General features: G+C 39.5%; 1 protein-coding gene across 1 annotated transcript in view; it reads left to right on the top strand.

Moving 5' to 3' along the window:
• The window catches only part of plekhh2 (pleckstrin homology domain containing, family H (with MyTH4 domain) member 2), a 114,205-nt gene that overhangs the window by 9,532 nt on the left and 78,332 nt on the right, over positions 1-26,341 (top strand). The window contains exon 2 of the mRNA XM_060831396.1: positions 2,031-2,208. Within this exon, the coding sequence (XP_060687379.1) occupies positions 2,086-2,208 (123 nt within the window). The 5' untranslated portion in view covers positions 2,031-2,085. The remainder of the gene's footprint in view (positions 1-2,030; positions 2,209-26,341) is intronic.

The raw sequence follows: 26,341 nt of genomic DNA, 5'->3' as shown, positions 1-26,341 counted from the left end.
GTGGATTACAAAATATTGTGTAAGATCATCGCCAACCAGATCAGGCCTGATCTGGGATTGGTAATTCACCCTGACCAAACCTGTGCTGTATCAAGCAGGATGATTTCTAAGAACCTCGTGCTCCTCAGAGATATGATCACCTACGTGCAGGACAGGGACATGGACTCCTACCTCATCAGCCTGGACCAGGAGAAGGCCTTTGATAGGATATTGCACACCTGCATGTGTGACATGCTCTCCAAACTAGGCTTTGGGGAGTGAATCCACAATTTGATCCAACTGCCCTACATCAACATCATCATTAGTGCATTGTCAATCAACAGATGGGAATCAGAAAGCTTCCTGAACAGATCTGGCATGAGGTCAGGCTGGCCACTCTCTCCTGGCTCGTTTGTGTGTTGCATAGTGCTGCATCCATCAGGAGGGATACAAGCCTGAAATGGGTGATTCTACCAGGCAGTGGAGGCCTGCAGGTCATAGCCTCCCTGTACATGGATGACATAGCTGTTTTCTGCTCAGATCTGCTATCGTGAATATCTGTGACCAGTTTGAATCAACCTCAGGAGCTAAGGTAAATCAAGACAAGAGCAAGGCCATGTTCTTTGGGAACTGGGCTGACTGATCCTTTCATCCCCCTCACCGATGGGACAGATTACCTGAAGGTGCTTGCAATCTGGTATGTGGGGGCCAGGGCATGCGCAAAATCCCAGAAGGCGCATATTGCCAAGGTGAGGCAGAAACTGAGCTTTTAAACCCCCATTACGGGTTTAAAAACCTGATCATCAGATGTGAGGCAATCTCTCCATTTGCTGTATGTGGAGCAGGTCTAGTCCATTCGCTGAATCTGTGGCATTGTAGTTACCCAAGCCATCTTCCACTTCATCTGGAGGTATAAGATGGACCGTATCTGCAGGGACACCATGTCACAAAGCTCTGGATAAGGGGTTGGGGAGGTGGAGAACTTACTAAATGCTGCCCTTATCATTATGGCCACCTTTGTCTTTGGCTGCATCAAGATGAACATACACCCTTGATGGGCAAAGACCAAGTATCACTATGTACTGAGATTCTACCTGTCCTGGATTTTGCAAAGGATAGGATTGGCCTCATTGCCAAGTAGTTGGACCATTCCTTATCACCTGTCTTTTTCAGAGAAATTTGCAAAGAAAATCACTTTTTTGATCACAAGTCCAAAAGAAATGGTCAGCACATAGCATCCTCAAGATCCTATGGGCAAAGGAGTGGGTGGGTCCTGTCTGGTTGTTCCTTGAGTCATTTGGCAGAATGCCGCTATATCAGAACTTTCCAACAAGTATCAAGACCTTGCTTGGCTGGTGGTGAGAAGGTCTTCATGTATGTCCAGACTCGGTGCCACCACACTCTGCACTCAAAGCAGCTGCAGGGGATTGAGACTGTCACACATCTCCTGCTGGAATGTCACTGCAAAGGAAGTCTGGTGGAAGATGCAGTGGTCTTTGCTGAAAAGCATACCGAGCAACTCCATGACACAGGATTCTGTGCTCAGGACACTCACCGAGACAAGCCTTGACTGTGACTGAGGACCGTCAGCTTAGTGAAAGATGCTCTTTGGTCTGCCTGAAAATTGTTTGTCATCTACAGCGTGGCATTGACCTTGACCAAGTGTTTCTCACTGGCACATTCAACATCCTGGACTATGTGTTGAGTATGCACTAAAGCAGGGGCAGCTGATGCCAAGGTGCAGTAGGGAAAGACCACTATCTAAGGTCTTTCTACCAAAGTACAATGGGGGGGTCTGTTCACTTATCAAACCTTTCAGTGTCTCAAATGCCTTCTATAAGTAAGAAAAGCCTTGGGTTTGTTTGTTCTCCATATGTAAAGGCTGTGCACCGAATCGAACTGCTGTAGTGACTGTATGTATATAAAGACTTCTTATGAACAAAGTATATTTTTGAAATAAAAAAAAGTTATCCTTAGTACTGTTGAGTGCTGAAATTAATTTATGTTTACATCTGTACAATTTGTGCTCAGTCCTTATATTTTTTTCACAGCATCTACAATTCTGGATTGCAACGATTTAGTTTTTTAACCAGGCAGAGACTGACCATGGCTGAGGATTCAGAGATGACTGGAGAGATAAACTGGAAAGACCGGTGTATGACTCTTGAGTCACAACTGCTCAAGTTTCGTGTGCAGGCCAGCAAAATTCGAGAGCTTCTTGCAGAGAAGGCAAGTAAATACAAATAGTTGAGATGGGAATGGGTGTAGGGGAGGGCTGCGTTGCAGCAAGGTTACTGTCTTTAGCATTCATAGTTGATCTGCTTTCTTTATGCTTGTCTGAAAGATCAGTGGAATTTATAGCTTTTCTGGGTTTTTTTGTTCTTGACATTAAATGAAGCTGAGGCCTCAAGAAAAATAAAAGTTCCTACTTCTAGTATAAAGTTAAGAATTTTGTAAGGTTGATTGCATTTACTTTTATAACTAAGAACTTGCACAAAGATATAGCCATTTCATCATCAAGGTTATATGTGAAGTGATGCTATTCTGACTTTATGCATAATGACAAGAATAAATTTAGCTACTGGCACTATATGGGCTCATTCACTGTAGTCATGGCTGGCTATGCTATCATTTGTTGCCTATCCATAATTGGCCTTGAGAAGGTGGTAATGAGTTGCCTTGTTGGAAAACACTAATCCATGAGGATTATGTACATCCACAGAGCAGTTAGGAAAGTGTTCCAGGGTTTTGCCTCAGCCACTGTAAGGGAACTGTAATTCTAGTTCCAAGTAAGGATGTTGTGTAGTTTCGAGGAGAACTTGCAGGTGGTGGTGTTGCCATGAAACTTGTCCTAGTGACTTCCACTATGCCAAACCCGATCACAGAATTTTAACCTGTCTGAAGCTGGCAATGCCTTCCTTTATTTATGCACATTGTGGTCTACTGAGGTCATCAAGCCCTACATACACTTTCTTCCTGGTAAGCTGACCAGGAAATGGCAATTGGCTTTCCCATCAGATGCAGATCGCTCAGGTTGGTCTAGAAAAGGAAGTTTTGATTTTAAAAACTTTCCATGCAGTCAGGAATGCTGTTCTGTTTTCTGCTAGTAAACTTTAAAACTCTGTAACTAATTCCAACTCTCCTCCCTACAACTTAGCCTCATTGCCAGTGATAGATCTTCTACATCAGCTGCCCATCCCTGTTGCTTGAGATCTGGAGGGAGACTTGAACGTGCAACCTTGGACCAAGAGACAAAAGTGCTGTCACTGAATCAAGGCTGAAATCAATTTAACATTGGAAGCTGTTTAAAAACAACTTCATTTCAAGGCTTAAAATGAAGTCTACAGTAAAGACCATTAGAAGACTTGTGCCCGTGAAATATAGCCTCTTGCTATTATCCACTCAGTGAAATGAGAAGGGAGGACAAAAGATCATTGCTAGATTTTTAAAAAAAGGGATTTCAGGCGAAATTCAAATCCAAAGTCATTGAAATCTGGAATTTGTTACTACAAAGCTTCCACACCTTACCAGGGAGATCCCACTCCCCCAAGAAAGGTGTGAAAGTCTTGAGTGTTGTAATGTTGCCAGGCGGTAGTAGGGATCATGGCTAAGCTTCCACAACAGAGGTCTAGTTAAGGTTCAATGTACATTGAGCATAACTTGTTTTCCTTTTCCTTTTCACATTGCACTCTGTCTTCTGGGCGTTGATTTGCTGTTGTTCATTTTTTAAAAACTTTCAACAATACATGATTTTTAAAGTATTTGTTAATTGTACTCTTTCTCTATTTGTTTAGCACTTGAATGTATTCCTTCTTTAAAAAAGCATGTTAAATGCAAACACACTAAATGAAATTGTTTTTGTGTAAAAGTAATGGTATTGATTACATTCCTAGCATATCTACGACACATGTCGATTAGTCTCCGCTCAGGAGGATCGCAGAAGATTAGAGAAGTGATAGGCACTTTAGTAATGACTGCAACTGTACAAGTGGTCAGGGGGAATCAAAGATAAGAGGAAAGCAAATTATCCAGAAATATTTTTAAAAATTCATAATTTTTACATTTCAGAATCTATTGGCTGCCTTGCACCTAACTTGCCCAATGATCCTCTTATCCTTCCACAAGCTGCCTCTCCTGTTCATGACCCTCCAATCGCTGCATCGTTTCAGCAAGAGGAATGAACTGAGGAAGAGAGTAAGATGGGTTATCAGTGGGAGAGTCAGAAGGAAGAGACCAGCAGTGAAGGGGACAAGTGCAGGGCTGGCAAGCCAAAAAGGCAGTTGGCAAATGGGAGAGGAGGCAAGTGGTCTAAGAGCCCTTGAATGCCACTGGGTTAAATAAAAAAGGATGAGAGGAGGTTAATGTGGAGTGGAAAGATTGAAATCATTGTCCAGTCTCTTAAAACAACTTCGCACTTTTCTGACCAGAATATTATGAGTTAATTTGCCCAGGTGTTCCACAATACCAAAGCAATATGCAATAATTTTTAATACTAAACTAATCTTTAATAGTCTTTGGCCCCTTACAATTGTTCCTGAGTCTCTTGTAGATTTACACAGTTGTGCTCTCTCTGTCTCTGGGTCTGTGGAGCTGCCTTCTTCCTCTCTCTCTGGATGGTCAGCAGGTCTCTGCCTCTTGCCATGCTAGTCCCCTCAGAAGGCCTCAGAAGCTTCCAAGAGTGAGGTCTGCTGCTGAACCTTATTTTTTAATATCTCTTGGATAGTTTACTGGAACTTACTGTAGTTCTGACCAATCAGGGTTGTACATATAATGGTTTGAAAAACAATCAATTGTTTAGTTTCTTTGTGTAGCAGGACTTGATGCCTTTCTGTCTGGGTTCTCAATTGTTTTATGGACAAGTTGTTAGGTATGTCTGACCAGAATAACTGTTGCCTTTTACATTATGCTATTATTATTATCACCTGGCTTCTGTATTTACACTGTCTTGACGAGGTTTTTGTGATTTTAGCATTTTACTTGTTTTCAAAGTCATGGAGATTCCAAAAACTTTTAAAAATTGAGGGCAGAATGCAGATCATGGAGACACCCAAGCCCCTGCCCTTTCAAGAGATCATATTTTCACTGTACTAGGGGGAGGGTTCCAGAGACAGGGTATGGTTCCCAAATGAAAGATCTCCAAACTCAGTAGAGTGATTATAAACCATATGCTGAGTTCAGTCAGGCCTCATTTCCACAAGAGCAAGGGCTGATTATGGGTTCTGAATTTTTATGAAATTATTTAAATATCCTGGTCTTTAAATTTAAAAGTCTGTTTGCTTGTATTTGGGAGTTTAAGAAAATGTACACAGCAGTTCTAATATAGTGGTAGCACTGAGTTATGTCAACAAACATAACAATATTACTGCTTGAATCATTATTCTGGGGGTTGCTGTTAGTTCTTTTTGATTGACAGATCAATGAGGTTGCTGTCTTTCATGTGGAGTGATAACTGCACTTATTTGTTCTTAGAAGGAATTAAGTACTTGAGAGAAATTAAATATATAGAATGCATTTTCATAACTAAGTGCATTTATTTATAAGAAAGCTGTTATATATATATTTGAATTTTGACTTGTTTCACCTCTGCATGATTTCTAAGATCTGTCTATTGTGGATACAGTAGTAAATACAGGAATTGCTGGACTGACTCAGAAGACCTAGCAGCATCTGTGGAGAGAGAAACAGGATTAACATTTTGAGTCCAATAACTCTTCTTCAGAACTTGAGGTCTGGAGGGTTAAATGTTTAAGGAAACCACTGGGACAATGCCCCAGAGCACCACGGAACACCTTTTTTAGCCCACCCCACTTGACACTCCCTAATCTCTGTTGCCACCTCTGCTTTACTTGCAGCAGAGGCAGCCCTGACTCTGTCCTGTGCTCCCCACCTGTGCTATTCGGGACATTTCTATGTGAGCTGAATTCAGAGAGCCAAATTCAGTGAGCCAGGTGATTTCCCACCTTCGTGCACATGTGTCAAGTATAAAAATCTAGGTTTGTGTAATATTACAGAAGCTAAACCATTGCAAGGACCGTAGTGATTTAAAGGCAGTTAGGTATAAATGGAGTGTGTTTATAGTTTGAATTACATCCTTGTAAGCTTTATTGCTTAAATTGTTAACTTGTTAAATGTCTTGCTATATCTGTTTCCAAATATAAAAAATATTAAATGGATATAATTTAATGTGTTATAAAAACATCAATGACTAGAGTATAAAAACAAAATGTCTTTTCCTTTCAACACCAGTGTGTTTTGTATCAAAACAAGACGTTAGTTCAGGCAACTCAACATTAAAAACATTTCAATATTTGGAGTTGGTATTTTGTATGAAAACAAAATTTAAGTTAATTCAGAAGTTCAGGCAATTACACAAAGACCGTTGACCTCATTTTTAGGTAATTAATCAGACTGTTGTTTATTGTCTCCAGGGTAGGAAATGACATAAATGTATCTTGAGATTCAATGACCTAGCCCAGAGGCTGCAATAGTCCTAACGGAGGATATGGAAATATTTAAAATGATTTAATGCTCTGTTACAAAAATACAGAAATCATATGTGATTCATATTTTTTTAATTAAAATTATGGTTCACATGTTGTTCACAGATTTGCGTTTTCAACTTGGGAAGAATGCTTGAGAGCGAAATAGTATTTTGCACTAGTAATGAATTCTTTGAGCTCACAGGGAGAAGATGCAAGGTTAATTTATTTGACGAATTGCTGATGCCTGGGTAACATCCAAGGAGGTGGGTGGGTGGATAATTACTCAATATCCCAGGCTATGGCAAATACATAATCAGCCTTTGTCCCAAGCAAGCTTTTTTTGTCAAAACAGTTGACAACTTAGCAATAAACACAGGAATGGCCTTTCACTTAGTTTCCTTCAAGTAAACACACATTTACAAAAATACACCCATGTAGTCAGTTATAAAGCAAGTATGAAGTTGTGGTCAAGTTCCTTTAAATGTGCAACTTTAAGTGAACAACTTTAGGTTTTTCCATTAAAATAAGTGTAAAAACTACAGTTTCTGCAGGAACATTTCTCATCAGGAAAGAAAAATAAATGTTATGTGCTACAAATTGTCATACTTTATATTGCTAAATTCTTACACTGGTAAATTAACTTTAAGAACAAAATAAAATTTAAAATATAAAAGAAAATATGCTAAGACTTATCTCCTGTTCACTGCCCATCCAGTTCACCAAACCTACTGCTCACTATACTGTATACTGTATCTCACTCCCTTGTCCTCCTTGTTATTGTGATTCTTCCTCTTGCTAACACTTCAGCTTGTGGACTCTGCCACATTCCGAACTTCCCTGTCACTGGCAAACCTCGTCATTTGAGCTTTTGCTGCTTCCTGATCATCCCTTCTTGCTGGTTGAACTTATGCGAGGTCTATACTTTCAGAATTGAACATTAATAGGCTTTCGATGGCCTGGCATGGTAAGTAGGGACATCCTGTTGGTGCCTTACAGACTCTGATCCTCGCCCCCATAATGTGACATCACTTTAGTATAGCACCCTTTTGTACATGCTATTCTAAGAGCAAAGGTTCAATTAACCACTTATTCTACATTGCTGAACTTCCCAACCCTCAAGCTTATGATGTCTGATTCTCCTTCTCACTGTCATCCCTCTGTTTTCAAGATTTCTGCCATTTCCAGAAACCTTGGGTGTCTTGGACTGTTCTCGCCTCACCTCCTATTCTCAGGCTATCCAACTCAGCACAGCCCTCTCGCTATGAGTGAGCTCTGAGCATGAGAGTCTCTAAATGCAGCTTTGATTTGCAAGAAGTCAGCCATGAGCTGGAGAGATCGGAAGAGGCATTGTCAGGGAGCAGCAAAGTCCATGAGTTAAAGATGTAGCAAGAGGGAATGGCAGAGGACAGCAGTGAGACAGACACTTGGAACAGACTTTTCTCCAAACTTAATTCTGAGCCAGTCTTGCAGTTGTATTTCAGAACCATGGTGAAATAGCTTTAAAACAGGCCTATTAAACGGACAAATGTTAAAACAGAATGATCCAAATGGGCCAACTTAAAAAAAAATTATCTCCTAGGTACAGCACTTTTTAAAATCATTGCAGTATTTTTCTTAACAAAGTGAAAAATGTTTTTTTTTTACAATATTTCACTGGATCTTCAAACTGTTACCTTTTTTTGCTAAATTTAAAGTTGAGCTCTTTCTCTTGCAGGTACTCAACTCCAATTGAATCATTCTGATGGATTTAACATCCTGGTGGGATGGTACAGAATGCCATACATTAACTCATTGTCATGTCTTTATGTCCACAATTTTCATTAGCATCAACACTAATGAAAATAAAAACCCAAAGAACTGCAGATGCTGGAAATCAGAAACAAAAACAGAAATTGTTGGATAACTCAGCAAATCTGGCAGCATCTGTGGAGAGAAAAAAACAGAATTAATATTTCAGATCCAGTGATCCTTCTTCAGAACTGATGGTAGCTAAAAAAGGTTGGTATTTATAATAGAGAAGGGAAGGGGGAGAAGTAAATGATAGGTAGAGAAAAACAGTTGGACAGATGAAAGAATGGATAAAGGACTATATGGGAGAATCAATAGCTGTTGATGGGGACCATTAGTGGCTGACAGTGGGTTGTTTTTGGTAGCAGTCCTTGTGCTGATGAGGCCTGATGTGTGCAGGTTTGGATAAGGACATGGGAGAAGGCAACCTTCTGGACCCAATATTGAGTTCAATAACTTTTTAGAGCCTGAGCACCTTCTCCCATGTCCGTCACTAACAGTCCCCATTAGCTGCTATTCATTTTCCCAGGCTGACCCTTAACCATTTCGTTATGTGCCCAACTGTTGTTCTCTCTCACTGGGCTCCATCTCCACCTATCATTTACTCTTTCTCCCACTCCCTCCCAGCTCTTCCTCTAGTATGTACACCAACCTTTTCCTAGCTACGATCAGGTCTGAAGAAGGGTCACTGTACCTGAAATGTTAACTGCTTTTTTTTTCCACTGATCCTGCCAGTCCTGCTGAGTCTTTCCAGCAATTTCTGACTTTATCTCCATTAAAATGATCTATAAGGATGAGCACTTCATCAGTGAGAAAGATCACCCTAATAATGACAGCTTTCTTCCTTTCTCTCTCCAATATAATATGGGCTGACTCCCCTCTGAGACATAGCAGCATGTGGAAGCAAAGCTTTCAAACTGTACCATTTGGGAGAGAGCTTCTGTTATACATTTTTAACAGAATAGGGTGGATAGGATAAACATGCTTTTAAATAAACTTCAAGTAGCTGTAGCCAAAACAAAACTTTGTCTGAGAAGAATGGACAACGTGAAAAGTTATATAAATATCTGCACTGTCTCATGGAGAAGCATCTAGAACTTGTGTTCAAAAACAAATGCGATCAAGTTTTTTTTTGTTGACCAGGCAAGGTATATGTGACAGCAGATTGCAATTGAAGACTAAATTCATTTGAGATTAGTTCTATATCTGGCACACATCAAATGGTTAGTGGGCAGGACCGTTACTCCACCTGGACAGCTGTTGGCGACAGACCTCATCAATCTTCATGGGTGTGCCTTAATCACATAGAACAGGCAAACTGCCAGTGCTAATCTTGTTATTTATATGCAACTAGTCAGTTGGAAGTGGTGAAATCAGGCAAGATGTGCACACGCACACGCACACACACACCACCTTAAAGAAAACAGATCATGGGAAAGGTAAGTGAAGGAGCAGTTATAAACAAACAAGGAAATGTAAACATCATAACCTATCAAGACATTTAATACTCAAAAGTTCAGAAATAATTATTGGTATGCATTGCCAAATCTGCTTTCAACTTTGCCTGATTGTTCTTTATCATCCCTTTTAAATAATGCTACAAGTTACCATTTGGTAACATATGTTATTCATGGTCAGTGTGCCAGTTGAAATAGGTACTGACTGACAATAACTTGTTTTAGATGTAATAATGAGTTCTGATCATTTTTCTGCCTGAAAATTAGAGCAGTCTCCTATTGAATGGCATGTTAACTTTTCCTTCCTTGGCCCTCCAAGAGGAAACAGTGGCATAGTCACTAGACTAGTAATCTAGAGACTCAGGCTTTGGGGAAATGGGTTCAAATCCCACCATGGCAGTTGATGAAATTTGAGTCTATGTAAATATGGAATTAAAAAGCTACCTGGTAGCAATAAATCACATCAGGGTTCATATTATCCTCTAGGGAAGGAAATCTGTTGTTTCTTGATCTGGCCAAATGCAATTCCAGACCCACAGCAATGTGGTTAATTCTTAAATGTCATCTCGACTGGCCCTAGCGAGCCAATCAATTCAAGTAGAAATTGGGAATGGCAACTGGCCTAGCCAGCAATGCCTGCATTTATTACTATTCCCAATTTCTACTTGATTGACTGGCTTGCTAGGACCATTTTAGATGACACTCCAGATGCACAGCAATTCTTGACTTGCATTTGGCCAGATCAGGAAACGACAACAGATTTCTTTCCTTAGAGGATAATATTTAATTCATTCATGGGACATTGGCCTAGCCAGCAATGCCTGCACTTATGTCCCATGAATGAATTAAATATTGAGAACTCACCAAGACTCCTTCAACAGCTTCTCCAAAATTAGTGACCTCTACCACCAAGAAGGACAAGGGAAGCAGTTACCTGGTAACATTCCCCACCAAGTCGCACAACATCCAGTCTTCAAACTTGTAATTGTAGCTCACTGGGTCAAAATCCTAGAACTCCCTTCCTAATAACATGTAGAATTGTCTACAGTAAATGGACTGCAACAGTTTAAAAAGGCAGCTATCACTGCCACCTTCTCAAGGACAAGTAGAGATGGGCTATTAATGCTGACCCAGCCAGTGCCATCCACATCACATTATTGATTTTTCTCAAGAAAGCAATCGCTATTTCTTCACCAACACTAGATCAAATTCCTGAATCTCCTTTCTGAACAGCACTGTGAATGTACCTACCGCAACATGGACTTTTTTGGCTACTCAAGATAGTCGCTCATAATCATTTTCTCAAGGACAGTTAAGTGATTGCAATAGATGTTGGCCTATGAACAGATGAAAAAGAAATATTCTTAAGACAATAAGTGTTAATGTCTCAATCCTAGACCCTCTGTCATGGGAGTCCTCCATGACATAATTGACTCTATTCTGTTCAGTTCATCTTCTTAAACTGTCGGCCTGTAAGCCAACACAGAAACTATTGTACCTATGTACAACATTGTGCCATCATTGGTCTCTGACAGAAACCTGCAATGAACTGTTTTAAATACATTCAGGAAATGATATTTTAACCCAAAGGAAATGGTTTAATCTTTGTTATTTATCTTTTTACACATATTTGCACTAACCGAGAGTGGATTCACAAAGAGACTTTAAGATAAAAGGGATTTGCTCAGCCCGGGAAGGCTGGATTGGTATCTTAACATCAGAGTTGACCCTAATTGTGCTCTCACCAGACATCTATTTTATGCACTCTCTAGCAGGGTCATAGGATAGTAATTGAAAGCAGAAATTTTTTGAGAGTTTCTTTTGGCTGGATTGCTGAAATGACTTGTGAAACTGCTAAAATGGGTTAGATCAATTAACTCAATGCAGGTCAGGGGTTGAAACTAGTAGTGAGGCCCAGTACCACAACACATAATGTAATTACCCATTGTTTGTTTCATTATGTTCTGTGATTGATTTAATTGTCAGTGGTAGTTTAGTAGCCTATAGCATCACTTAGCTATAGGAAATAAATGCATTTTCTAGCAATGCAAAATGTGCAGAATATTGCATGTGGCTAGAAAGAAACATCCGAAGTAGTGCTGGAGACAGCCAATGCTTTCCAAACACAGCAATGTTTTTGTTGATTCATACATGATTCGTATCACACGTAATGATGTTAAAATAACATCTTGCAGTCATAGAGTCATACAGCACAGAAACGGACCCTTCAGTCCAACCAGTCTCTGCTGAACGTAATCCCAAACTAAAACAATCCCACCTGCCTGCTCCTGACCCATATCCCTCCAAACATTTCCTGTTCATGTATCTATCCAAATCTCTTTTAAACATTGTAATTGTACCTGCGTCCACCACTTTCTCAAGAAGTTCACATGCGAACCAGCCTTTGCGTAAAAAAAATTTGCCTCATGGCTTTTTTTTTAAAATCTCTGCATTCTCACCTTAAAGAAGTGCTCCCTAGTCTTGAAATCCCCCATGCTAGGGAAAAGATAACTACCATTAACTCTACATACCTCTCATTATTTTATAAACTTCTATCAGATCACCTCTCAATATCTTCCGTTCCAGTGAAAAAGTCCCAGCCTAGCCAGCCTGTCTTTATAACTCGAACCTTCCATACAGGCAGCATCCTGGTAAATCTCTTTTGAACCTTCACTAGCTTGAAAATATCTTTCCTATAAATGGGCAACCAGAACTGGACACAATATTCCAGAAGTGGTCTCACCAATGTCATATACAACCTCAGCTTGACTTCCCAACTCCTATACTCAAAGGACCAAGCAATGAAGGCAAGTGTGCCAAATGTCTTTTTAACCACCCTGTCTATGTGTGATGCAAACTTCCAAAAATTATCTTCCTGCAGGCCTAGGTCCCTCTGTCCTTTAACACTACCCAAGGCCCGACCATTAATTGTATAAGCTGTACATTTATTTGTTGTATCAACGTGCAATACGTTTCATTTGTCCAGATTTGAATTTCAACTGCTATTTTTCAGCCCATTGAGCCATTTGTTCAAGATTCTTTTGTAATCTTAGAAAACCTTCTCCACTGTCTACTATGCCACCAATTTTGGTGTTGTCCGCAAACTTACTAACCGTGCCTTCTATATTCTCATCCAAATCATTTAGATAAATGACAAACAAAAGAGGAACCACAAATGATCCCTGTGGAACACCGCTGGTCACAGGTCTCCAGTCTGAAAAGCAATCCTCTACCATTACTTTCTGTCTCTGCCATTAAGCCAATTATGTATCCAATTGGCAAGCTCAGCCTGAATCCCATGTGACCTAACTTTACCAATTAGGCCACCATGCAGAACCTTGTCAAAGGCTTTACTAAAATCTAAATAAACAACTTCCAATGGTCTGCAATCATCAATCTTTTTGGTACCTTCCTAAAAAAACTCAATCAAGTTTGTGAGGCACTATTTTCCTCCTACAATACCATGCTGAAAATCCTCTTTTAGAATCATCTCCAATGGTTTACCCACAACCAAAGTCAAACGCACTGGTCTATAGTTCACCAGTTTTTCCTTACAACCTTTCTTAAACAAAGTTACAATATTAGCCACCATCCAGTCATCAGGCACCTCACCTGTAATTATAGATGATGCAAACATTTCTGCAAGGGGTCTTGTAATTTCCTCTCTTTCTTCCCATAACCTTCTGGGATACATCAGATCAAGTCCTGAAAATATATCCATCTTTATATTCTCTAAGTCCTCTGGAACTTCCTCTTCTGTATTGTGAACTGTTTTTAAAACATCTCCACAGTAAAAAGTGATGCAAAATATTCATTTATCTCTCCTATCTCTTGGGGTTCAACACAAAGATGACCTCCTTGATCTATAAGAGGCCCTACACTGTCTCTAGTTACCTTTTTGCCCTTAATATATTTGTAGAATCTCTTTGGCAGATAAGGTCAAGGATAATCCAATACTATCTCATATCCCTTCTTTGCCTCCCTGATTTCTCTCTTAAGAATACCCCTCCACTCTTTATATTGATTAAGCGATTCAATTGAACCAAGTTGTCTATATCTAAAATAGGATTCTCTTTTATTCTTGACTAATACCTCAATATCTTTATTCAACCATTGTTCCTTAATCTTACCAGCCTTACCCTTCACTCTAACAGGAACACAATGCCTCTGAACTCTTGTCATCACACTCTTGAATATCTCCCACTTGTCAGACATCCTTTTACCTGCAAACAGTCTACTCCACTCAACTTCTGAAAGTTCTTGTCTCCTACCATTACAATTTGCCTTATTCCAATTAAAACCTTTAATTTTTATGGTAGGCTTATCCATTTCCATAACCATTTTTAAACTAATGGAATTATGATTGCTAGCCCAAAGTTTTCTCCCACTTTTACATTAGTCACCTGCCCTGGCTTATTGACCAAAAGAAGATCTAACTTTGCTCTTTCTCTCATGCGAGTATCTACATATTGATAAAGAAAATTTTCTTGAACACGTTTGACAAATTCTTCACAATCCAAACCTTTAACACTATAGTAGCCCAGTCAATGTTTGGAAAATTAAAACTCCCCATTATTACAACCTTATTATGCTTACATAAATCTTTGATCTCCGTACATATTTGTTTCTCAATTTCCCTCTTACTATACTTACTTGTATGACCCCATCAAAGTGACCTTTCCTTGGTTATTTGGAATTTCTACCCATATATTTTCAGTGGATGATTTTTCAGAAGTATGTTCCTAATTACAGCAAAATGTATTCTTTAATCAAAAATGACTGCCTCCCCACAAACCCTACTCCCCCATCTTCCTTTGTTGCCTCCTTTTCTATCCATCCTATTGCATCTAAAACGTGGAACATTGAGCTGCCAGTCTTGTCCATCTCTCAGCCAAGTGTCTGTAGTAGCTATGACATCCAATCCCATATTCTTAAACATGTCCTGAGCTCATCAGCCTTACCTGTAAGATTCCTTGCATTGAAATAAATGCAATTTAGTTCTTCAGCATTACTACATACTCTACTCTCGCTTGTCTTTTATAATTGGCATTTTCTCCTCACATTCAGAACCTTCCCCATCAATCCTTCTGTTTACACTGCTACTTAGAATTTCTCCACCAACCACCCCGCCACCCTCCAGCTGCCTTAACAGTATAAGGTCTCCCTTAATGCAATGAGCAAATCTCCCTGTTAAGATATTGCTAATCTTTCCAGTTTAGGTCAAACCCATCCTTTTTGAACAGGTCTTTTCTATCCCAAAAAGCATTCCAGTTGTCCAAAACCTTGAATCCCTGAACCATTCATCAGCTCTTCAGCCATTGATTTATCTCCTCTTAACCTTCTGTTCCTTCTCTTCTTTGAGTTTGGCATTGGGAGTAAACCACCAATTACTCTTTTAAGATTCTTTTTTTTATATATCTTTGACCTAACATCTTAAATTGACTATGTACTGCTTTAATCTTTTCCCCAAAAATGTCATTCCAACCAAAGTGTACAATAATTTCTGCCTTCTTAATTTCACCTTTAACAATATATTAATTTAACATTCTTGGATTTCAGTAAATTCTAACTTTCAATCCTGATAATTGGCCCTATAACAAGGAGTTAAGAATATAAACTGTACAGCTCAACATTTAGTGACTGTGTATTTGATGATTTTTTACATCGTAAAGGAAGCAATATAATGTGTAGATAAGAGATCTATGTTTATTCTGGAACTACAAAGGCTTTGATTTCCACAGTCACATGATTGCCTTATCATGTTGTCATCATGGACTGTGAAACTGGCTCAAGTTATGGCAAATCACTCCTTAAAGTTTATTTTTGATTTCTGGTGAGCATTGTTCTAAATGGAGGAAAGCTTTACAATTTGCAAATGTTCAGTTCCTTGGACTTTAGTAAATTCTAACTTTCAATCCTGATAATTGCAATAAGTAGCAATGTATTTGCTGGAATTTTATAATTAATCATTTAAAAAGACTTTTAAGTATCTGTACTACTGTTTCCTCTTACCTGGATTTTGCAGTGATGGTTGAACCAAATACCTCTCTGTCTCTTCACCTCTCTGGGAAGGTAAGTTCATCCAATAGAAATCAAGCAAAGTTTGGAAGCTTTCAAAATGATTGTATTTTCAAAATGCAAATGCACATCTTATCACCCCATAACAAAATATAATTGTATTCCAACAGTCATGTTTATTTTATTGGAATCAACTTCTTAACCAACACTGTACAAGCCAATCATGGCTGCCTTCAAGACTTAAATGAACGATCATTTAATACATGCATTCTGCATACTGGAAAGCTCTAAGTGCTTTTAATGGTTCTAAGTAAAAGCTAATATTTTAATGTTTAGCATTGAGTGGAGATTTATATTTGAGGGCTATGTGAAAAACTGAAACATATGGAACTTTTTGTATATTGTATAATTTGAAAAGGTTTTCCAAGTGGTTCCTTGGAAATCAAGTCAGGAGTTTAATGAGTATTGTGATTTGCCTGCTGTTTATCGGTTTCAGCACAGACGAGTTGGACCAAAGGGTCTGTTTCCGTGCTGTGCATCTCATTGACTCTGACTTTGGAGAAAAGGTGAGCTAAGTTTTAAGGAAGATAAGCAATAGGGTTTATGGCACTTATTTGTTGGAAAATCTCTGGTTTTCAAAAGACTATGGGTCCTGTATTCCAATGGTTGCCTTGCAACCCTTTCTGGATTTTGTTTTCTTCCAAAGTAAGGAAGAAACACCAGGAGTTGCAAATGTCTCTCCCTCTCTAGGATCAAGATTCTGGGAATTAAAGTTTCCAAAAATCAATATTTCTGACGATCCTATGAACCCTTAAAGGAGAAATAATGGTCACTTTCCAAACACTTAGATTAACTTAATTTCAATATGAACTGAAGATCATCCACCAATCTACATCTGACAGAGATCCAGTTTCATCACCAGAAGACCCAGTGGATCATGAGAACTAAGCACATTTTTATCCTTTGTTTTCAGATGCTTAGCCAACAAGGATGTCTTTCCTTTTGCCTTTTTTTTTAAACACATCATCTCTGCATTTTGTTATCTTTTACATCGTGTGAGAGTGTCTGTGTTTAGGATCATGGATATCAGTTCTAATTCCAGTCTGTAGTTCAGCATAGATCAATTAGGTTCATGTTGACAGTGTATGACACTTGTTTTAAGAATAAGAATACTGTTATAATAAATGGATTATTGCGAGTTCATTAAAAAAGATTGGTGACCGTCTCTTTTAATCTGAATAGTATTACAAAAAAGAAGCAATTCACCATTTTAATGATTAAATTATTACGTTAATACTAATGGGTGCAACAAGCAGAGTAGTGAGGCTTGATTACCAGCAACCACCTCCAGTCAGTGCGAATGTTGAATTCAGCTTTGAGTAAAATTGTTGTGCTATTGCAATAATCAACGTAAACTGGCTTCTCAGTTAAATGAGTTCCCTCTTTTGCCAGATGGATTACTGTCACAATTGCACTCCCACCTGAGCAAATGATGTAAGGAAGCATGTGATCTTACTACTACTTAGTGCAACTTTGCACCCATGTATCCCCCCACCCCGCAAGCCACCTCCACGTGGACGGGAATACTCTATCCCTGTGACTGCAACTTAATTTGTCTTCAAAGGTGAAACTATACAATTAAAAGCTATGGCATATCTTGTACAAAAATTAATAATCAAGTCGCACACTGCAGTAGAGAATAGAGACTGGCACAATCCTGACTACAATTCATACACTTGGGAATTAATACACAAGTCAAACAATGTCAAATGTTTTGCATCATTTGCGTTTTCAATAAAATAGCAGGGTCCTTTTTGACAGATGAAGAGGAATATTTTCTTGTAGCAATCCTTTTATCGGTATGAAGTTGCTATTGGAATCTGTGGAATGGTGAAGTAATTGGCAGAGTATGGAATGCAATGAAGGAGTTTTTAAAAGATCAACAAGGAACCCTTCATTGGAGTTTGAAGTTTTGTGTGAGAGCATTGGTTTATGAAACCCTGAGAGGTTACTATAGGGTAATATTTACTTGACCTACTATGTCACAAAGTCTAAATGTTCAGTATGGAATGAACCTTCATGACAATATAACAATTACTAGTACTGTGAAGGCTTTCTGTCGTCCATATTTCCATTAGCTTAAATCAACATTCAAATTAGAAATTCTAAGAATGTACCTCATTTAACTAAAAACAAATTGAGCATTCTGAGTCAAAGTCAAACTAGTTCATGCATCACTAGAAAGAATGTGTACAGCAGTGTGTGAATTGTTGAATTGGCTATTGGCCTGTACCTTGCTTAAAGTATTTGTAACACTTTTAAATTTCTGCCACATATGAACTTAACACAGGAAGGAAAGGAATGGAAGGAGTTGTTTGTTCAGTACCTGAAGTGTTTTTCTGCCATAGAGCTACATCATTATTGATCTGTAGCTATTTATGCATCTATGACACAAATCCATTCATATTCATAGCAAATTCAAATCCATTTATTTCAGAATTTAAAATTTCAAATAAATTAACATCTACCATACTCTGAAAGAGAGAACTATGGACTTGAACTGTGCTTAGTTCAATCCAGAATGACTTTAAAATTTAGTTTTAATAGTAGAATCGCAAACGGGAAGAAATCTCTGTATCCACTCTCTTGAATCCTTTTTACTATTTTCAACACTTCAACTAGATCACCACTCAAGTTTCTAAACTCAAACAAATAGAAGCCAAGTTTATGGAATCTACTCTCAATTTAACCTTTAAGCCCTGTTATCATTCTGGCGACTCCACACTATACACATTCCAAGGCCAATATCTCCTTCCAGATCTAAGCACCAGGGCCTGAATTTTCATAATGATGGCAATTCAGTGTGAAAAATGTGCTTAAATCTGGATGATCCAATCTAGACTATGGCCCTTACAATATTCGTGATGATGGCGGGGGAGTGAGGTCTGGTTCCAGATTGCACATTGTGATTCATGGAGGTAGATGCCCACAAGTAACTGCTTTAGCTAAGAGAAGGAACTACAACATGTATGGATAAAGAAGTGGCAGATGAAATATAACGTGGTAAACTGTGAGGTCATGCACTTTGGTTTGAAGAATAAAGACATGAAATATTTTCTAACTGGGAAGAAAATTCAGAAGTCTGAAGTGCAAAGACACTTGGGAGTTCTAGTCCAGGATTCTCGCATAGTAGACTTGCAGGTTGAGTCAGTACTTAGGAAGACAAATACAATAATGGCATTTATTTTGAGAGGACTTAAATATAAAAGCAGGGATATACTTCTGAGGCTCTGTAAAGTTCTGGTTAGACCACATTTGGAGTATTGTATGCAGTTTTAAATGCCATATCTCAGGAAGGATGTACTGGTCCTGGAGTATGTTCAGAGCAGGTTCATGAGAATGGTCCCAGGAATGAAAAGCTTAATATATGAGGAATGATTGAGGGCTCTGGGTTTATATTCAATAGAGTTTAGAAAGATGAGTAAGGGATCTAATTGAAACATACAGATTACTGAATGGCCTGGACAGAGTAGATGTTGGAAAGATCTATCCTTTGGTAGGAGAGAGACTAGGACCCGAGGACATAGCCTTAGGGAAGACCTTTTAGAATGGAGAAAAGGAGGAACTTCTTCAGCCAGAGAGTGGTGAATCTGTGGAATGCATTGCCACAGAAGGCTGTGGAGGACAGGTTATTGAATATATTTAAGACTGAGATCGATTAGGTTCTTCGGTACAAGGGGATGGGCTGTGTGGCTTAATTTCTACTCCTATGTCTTATGGTCTTGTGATTAGACCTGGCAGAAACAGGTCTAATTTTTTTGGAGCCTATTAGAGGTGAGGCTACCCTTCTAGAGAGGGAAGATATGTCTTTAATTATGGCCATAGAACAATTATATGGGTTCTCAGGCCCCCTTTGGGAATGATATGATATCCGTTGGAACGGGTGGAATTTCACAAGGATCTTGTGCAATTGTTAGAAGTAGACATGAATGTGTTTAAAAGGGCACAACCCCATTAGAAATTTCATTTGGATGAAAATGCCAAGAGAACTTCAAAAGGAGCTATCAAGGTATTTAAAACCTTGTACATTTGTTTTAAAAAAAACTGGAGTGTCTGTTCTCATGCTGAAGGACTACTTATCAGTAAACTAGGGCTGCGTGACTGATCTCTCAACATTCCAATATCAGAGTAGGTGTCTGCAGTTTCACAATTTGAAATGATTACTGCACATAATTCTAGACACTATAAAGAATTAAGCACTTGAATTAAATGTTTGTTTTAATAAGGGATTAAGCACTTGAATATTTGCAATTTTTGGAGATTATGTACTTGAAGGAGCATATTGTTGTGAATAAGAGTTTTTCTTTAAATAAAGCCTTCAACAGACACTTGGAACTTTATTTTGTTTCAATTCAGCAAGGGTCCTGCAGTTTGCCACTGGTGGACACTGGATAAGTTGGGATGGTTGTTGTGGTTCTGTTCGCCGAGCTGAGAATTTGTGTTGCAGGCATTTCGTCCCCTGTCTAGGTGACGGCCTCAGTGCTTGGGAGCCTCCTGTGAAGTGCTTCTGTGATGTTTCTTCCAGCATTTATAGTGATTTTGTATCTGCTGCTTCCGGTTGACAGTTCCAGCTGTCCGCTGCAGTGGTCGGTATATTGGGTCCAGGTCGATGTGCTTATTGATTGAATCTGTGGATTAGATTAAATTAGATTAGTTAGTGTGGAAACAGGCCCTTCGGCCCAAAAGGTTCACACCAACCCGCCGAAGCGCAACCCACCCAGACCCATTCCCCTACATTTACCCTTCACCTAACACTATGGGTAATTTAGCATGGCCAATTCACCAAATCTGCACATTTTTGTTTTGTGGGAGGAAACCGGAGCACCCAAAGGAAACCCACGCAGTCATGGGGAGAACGTGCAAACTCCACACAGAGAGTCACCTGAGGTGGGAATTGAACCCAGGCCTCTGGCGCTGTGAGGCAGCAGTGCTAACTACTATGCCACCATGCCACCCACAAATTTAACTCTGAACAGGAAAGCTATGTTCACTGCTGGACTCAAACGTTGAAATAGCCTTCATGGAAAATCCACATTGCCCTAAACAAAACCTGCAATAGATTATGAATGCCATGCCTCTAGGAATTCCCCGGCTGTTCTCTGTTTGGCTTGTCCTGTAATAGTAGTGTTGTCCCAGTCGAATTCATGTTGCTTGTCAACTGCGACAACACTACTATTATAGGACAAGCCAAACAGAGAACATCCAGGGAATTCCTAGAGGCATGGCATTCATCCACAGATTCAATCAATAAGCACATCGACCTGGACCCAATATACTGGCCACTGCAGCGGACAGCTGGAACTGACAACCGGAAGCGGCAGATACAAATCACTATAAATGCCAGAGGAAACGTCACAGAAGTGCTTCACAGGAGGCTCCCAAGCTCTGAGGATGCCACCCAGACAGGGGATGAAATGTCTGCACCACAAATTCCCAGCTCGGCGAACAGAACCACAACAACGAGCACCCGGGCTACAAATCTTCTCACAAACTTTGAAGTTGGGATGGTGATGGGTGAAAAGGACAAAGGTTGGCATGAGAAGGCACTAAGTTTGCATAAGGTCTATAAAGGACCATGGGTATGGTAGAAGTGCATGAAATTGAATAGAAGATGTGATGGGTCTATGGAAGTGAATAAAGTGGCTTAGGTAGACAAGGAGATATGAGGGTCTTTGGGGATGGGTGGAGTCATAGATTGGCATGAATTATAGTCAGGAGGTTAAGTACATGTGAGGAATGAGAGCTGGGAGCTGAATCATAGAATCCCTACAGTGTGGAAACAAGGCCATTTGGCCCAACAACTGATCTTCTGAAGAGTACCCCACCCAGATTCATGCCCCTACCCTATTACTTTACATTTCCCCTGACTAAAGTACCTAACCTACACATCCCTGAACATTATGGGCAATTCAGCCGGCCTGCACATTTTTGAACTGTGGGAGGAAACCCACGCAGACATGGGAAGAATGTGCAAACTGCATACAGACAGTCGCCCAAGGCTGGAATCGAACCCAGGTTCCTGGTACTGTGAGGCAGCAGTGCTAATCATTGAGCCACCGTGCCTGATTTTATAAATTTTAGATAAAGTGATGGAGCACCAAGGCACGCCTTCTGTCCAGCTCACCACCTCACCCAGCAGCCTCTGCACCAATCCCAAACTCTGAGCCCCAGCCAACATTTCAACGCTACTCTCCCAATGCAGGATCAAAAATTAATAGCCAGTACTCTAGACAGCAACCGGTTAAGATTCTGTACAGATCAACATCCTTGAGATAAAGGAAAACATTTCAATTATCTTTGCAAATACCTTTTTAATTAAACTAGCTTTCAGCGATCGCTGTAGTTGAGTACACAGATCTTTTTTTTTCTTCCACAATTCTCAGTTTCTCTTCATTAGGAAAATATTCCAATTTGTCTTTCTTGGATCTGAAGTGACTTAAAAGAAAGTGGACCTCCAAACTTGCTCATAAAAAGACTGTGCCTACCACAATTTTGTGCACTTCTCTAATGTATCTCTGTGACTTCCTACCCAGCTATGCAACTTACCACATTTGTTAACTTAACACTACTGACGAAACTGGATATGGAGCTCACTAATCCTTCATCTAGGTCTTCATAATATATGGTAAAAAGCTGAGCCCTCTATACGTATCTCTGTGAAACACTAATTGTAAGTAATATGCTCTCAGAAACAGGATTGAGTTTCAGCCTGTTGTTGATGATGACGCACACAAAGTGCTCACTATGCACTGCACAAAGCCTTTGACACAAGTTGAAGTCCAAACTTCTTGATACCTTGGAACAACTTAGGCAAAGTAACTGGCCAGTTGCTCCGTGTATTTCATTCTGGATAGTCACTCAGTGAACATCTGAATTTCTCAGAAGGTGTTGGCAAGCGAACACCTTTATCATCTGACAGATCTGTCCTGGTGCATGTATGGCTGCACTTATCTACCCCAGTCCTATAAGCTTAATTTTGGCTGTGATCAAATATTTAGGCTCTACCTTTAATTGATTCAGAGAAAGCATTGGCATACCTTCTGTGAAGAAGTATACAAGTAGTTCTCCTATAACGTCATAGTTGCATTCCAGCAAAACTCCACTTAATAGAAAATCACTTAATAGAAATAATGTGGCCTATGGAAAATGTGGGGTTAGAGGCAGACCAAAAATATCACTTACTATCACACAAAAATCACCCAGAAGCCTAACCGAAGTATAGAGTAGCCTAAATCAAGGTTTAAATCATATCTATTAACAAAACCAAAGTAAATTTCACACATTACCTTGAAAAAATATTGTAAATGCAGGAACAGAGGGTCATCATCATCATTATCACCACCTTCAGGTGCAATTGTGGTTGCAGAAGTGAATGGCTGTGGTTGATTATCTTCTGACTGTTTCTTGGGAGACAGCTTAAATTGTGAGATATGCAGGTACAAAAACAATAAGAAAGGCAAATGGTATATATAAGGGTAATGCCGTCCTGTAGGAAAAATACAAGAATATTCTTGTCTCGGAGAGAGCAATGAACATTCATTACTTTAATTTTTGGGATGTAGCTGCTCAATGTATAGTACTGTACCTCATGCTCTGTCAGCAGCTGTTCGGCGCATGGGCAAAACAAAGCATGTAAAAGGATTGCTGCTGGAATCATGCTATTGTGAACAGAACTAAGCGTTCTCAAAAATACCGCTCCCGAATTCTTCAACTATGTTATAGCCAAATCATGCTGCCGAAACATGCTTTATACGAGAACTGCCTGTATTGATTTCTAAGTTAGTGAGCAAAAACATTATGCCTCACACATCATTTGTTAATTTTCTTTCAAATTGTGGTCCCAGAAAGAGACGACATTAAAGCCTACAAATGGCATGAAGTAGTCTCAGTCATCTTATATACTTCACGTCTACCTTGTACCAGGGACCATTTAGAAACATGTGCAGGATTTTTACTGTCTTTAGGCATTGTCATGCAACTGACATTTGGAAGAATTTGTGTAATAAAAATGTAGTAATTATAATTCTGAACCAATCAAATATTCATGACGTTTCTTTGAGATTAATAGTACAAGGTGAAAAAGGACAAAGTGATTAAAGATTGGAAAACTGGAAACTTCTTTTTTATCCTGGTAACGTGATCGGTCCTGCTGGATGGAAAGTTGGAGAGAGCCTCACATCATCACCTTTTGAGAAAATTCTTCCCTATTAAGTGGAAGACCAATCTCGGGATCAAGATCTCTGGAGGTCAAAATTCCAACAGTCAAGTGCTGCCAGCTGGTCACATACTGGCAGCTCCTCTTTGGCATCATTGTCACAAGCTAGTGATTAAAAGCTACTGACAATGCACCCGACCAATAATCCTGGATCAGCAAGAGACATTAACTCTGGGAATGGTTTACTCGCTTTGGGATAGGGTCTGGGCAGATGCAAGAAAGATCAGGAGAATGGAACGAGTGCGCTGTGTCCCTTTCCCTCCCTCCCTTGTCCGATCTTGGGTTTCTGAATCAGGAACTTGGGTACCATCGAATGATAGATGCTGATCCCCTTACCTCTCCTTACCTCAAAATACAACAGAATTTTCTTTGAGCTTCCTACATGATGACTATCACTGGATGAGGATATTTTCTAATCCCTGGTCAGAAACATTATAACACAGCAGGAGAGAAGCTGTAACTTGATTCCATGCATACAGTGAGGTCCTTAAGTGTGTATACGTTTTCCTCCTTTAGGACCTCCATTGACTGTGAGATAGAAAAGATGAACATTGCAAATATGGAAATGTTCAGGCCAGATGCTGGAAGATGAAGGGTCTCATCCACATCTTCTCTGGCCTGAATTAAAGCCCTGTGCTTCTAATGTCACCTTGAGAGGGCATTAAATTCGACTTCAATTTCTGGTTTACCTGTTTGTTTTGTTTTTACCTATTTTACTCCAGTATAATTTGTGTTCCATTTTTCATACAATGTTTATGATTCTGTTCTTCCACAAGTAACTCCAGAAACAAAAAAGCATAGACATGAGAATGATAAGCTGAAAGGTCAGTAGTGAGATGAATATTTTCTGCTCGAAGATCTGAACCTATTCACCAACCGAACTTGGATCTGGTCTGATCCTCATGTTGAATAGATTTGCTGATTTAATTATGATTGGCACTGTTCCCAAATGGCAAAAAGAGCAAACATAATGGACAGAAAAGACAAATATGACAGTTGTATAATATTCCACTGCAATATTAGCAAGGAAACTTTTTTTTATTAAAATGTTTAGTTGTATTTTTTGTTTTTATAAACCTACTATTCAATAGTGCAAATAATTTTCTTGCTATTTATTCACAATGTCAGTGGAACTAATATAAAAGTTTGTAGACTGTTCTCCTCAGAATGAAAGTGATTTACTAAGTCTTTTCTAAACAAAGAGTGAACATCAGTTTTTTTTTAAAAATTCTCTCAAATGCAGGGAAACCTGCCATTATTGAGAAGCCACTTCAGGAGGTTTACAGCTCCTGTCATTAGGAGGGGGTGCCCTCAATTAGAGGGTGATGTCTACTGAGTTTCTAATGTAAGTCTTTGTGTGGCTGAACAGGATGATTGTACACCTCCAGGCTTTTGGCGATGGGGCAGAACATCCTATAAGGTATTGGAATCCAATGTGCAGATTTGCTTCCTTTTCTTTTCATCCAACTTTCTTTACTACTCATATGCTGTAACTTTGAAGATAGTATTAAATTTGCAGTCATTACTGTTGAAATTGTTGCCAATGAATACTTGTTTGTATTCTTAGTACACATTTCATCATAATGCGGTGGCACAATGGTTAGCACTGCTGCCTCACAGCACAGGAGACCTGGGTTCAATTCCTGCCTCAGGCAACTGTCTGTGTGGAGTTTGCACATTCTCCCCGTATCTGTGTGGGTTTCCTCCGGGTGTTCCGATTTCCCCCCACAGTCCAAAAATATGCAGGTTAGGTGAATTGGCCATGCTAAATTGCCTGTAGTGTTAGGTGAAGGGGTAAATGTAGGGGAATGAGTCTGGGTGGGTTGCTCTTTGGAGGGGTGGTGTGGACTTGTTGGGCTGAAGGGCCTGTTTCCACACTAAGTAATCTAATCTAAAAAAAATCTTTGGTTTTTTTTAATCCCCCTGTTGGTGTTCACCTTCCAGTAGTAAGTCCCAGCCTGGTCTCTCAGCGACTCTCAGCCTGGTGTCTCGGCAGCATGTCAGCCAATCTCTCAGTGGGTCATGGTGATGTCTCAGCTTGGAGTGTGAGTGAATCCTGCCTGGGCATGTTCCCGAGGCACCGGGGGAGATCGGAGAGGCCGCAGTTTCAGCAGCGGCAATGGTATCAGCAGCAGCAGCAATATTGAGAACAGAGAGCTGAGGTCTCCCTGGAGAGCAAGTTAAGTGGAGGATTCATCAAATTCTGTTGAACTTTTAACTTTATTTCTTTATTTTCTGAGTTTAAGCTATGAAAGACTATAACATTACCTTCCCTATTTCTTTATTTTTCTACTATTCCATAAAGTAATGCTTAAGTTTCTGATTCTCATTTCTCTTACTCT

The sequence above is a fragment of the Hemiscyllium ocellatum genome, chromosome 10 (genome assembly GCF_020745735.1).
Source record: "Hemiscyllium ocellatum isolate sHemOce1 chromosome 10, sHemOce1.pat.X.cur, whole genome shotgun sequence".
NCBI classification, from domain to species: domain Eukaryota; kingdom Metazoa; phylum Chordata; class Chondrichthyes; order Orectolobiformes; family Hemiscylliidae; genus Hemiscyllium; species Hemiscyllium ocellatum.
This window is presented reverse-complemented; position numbering and strand designations above follow the sequence as displayed.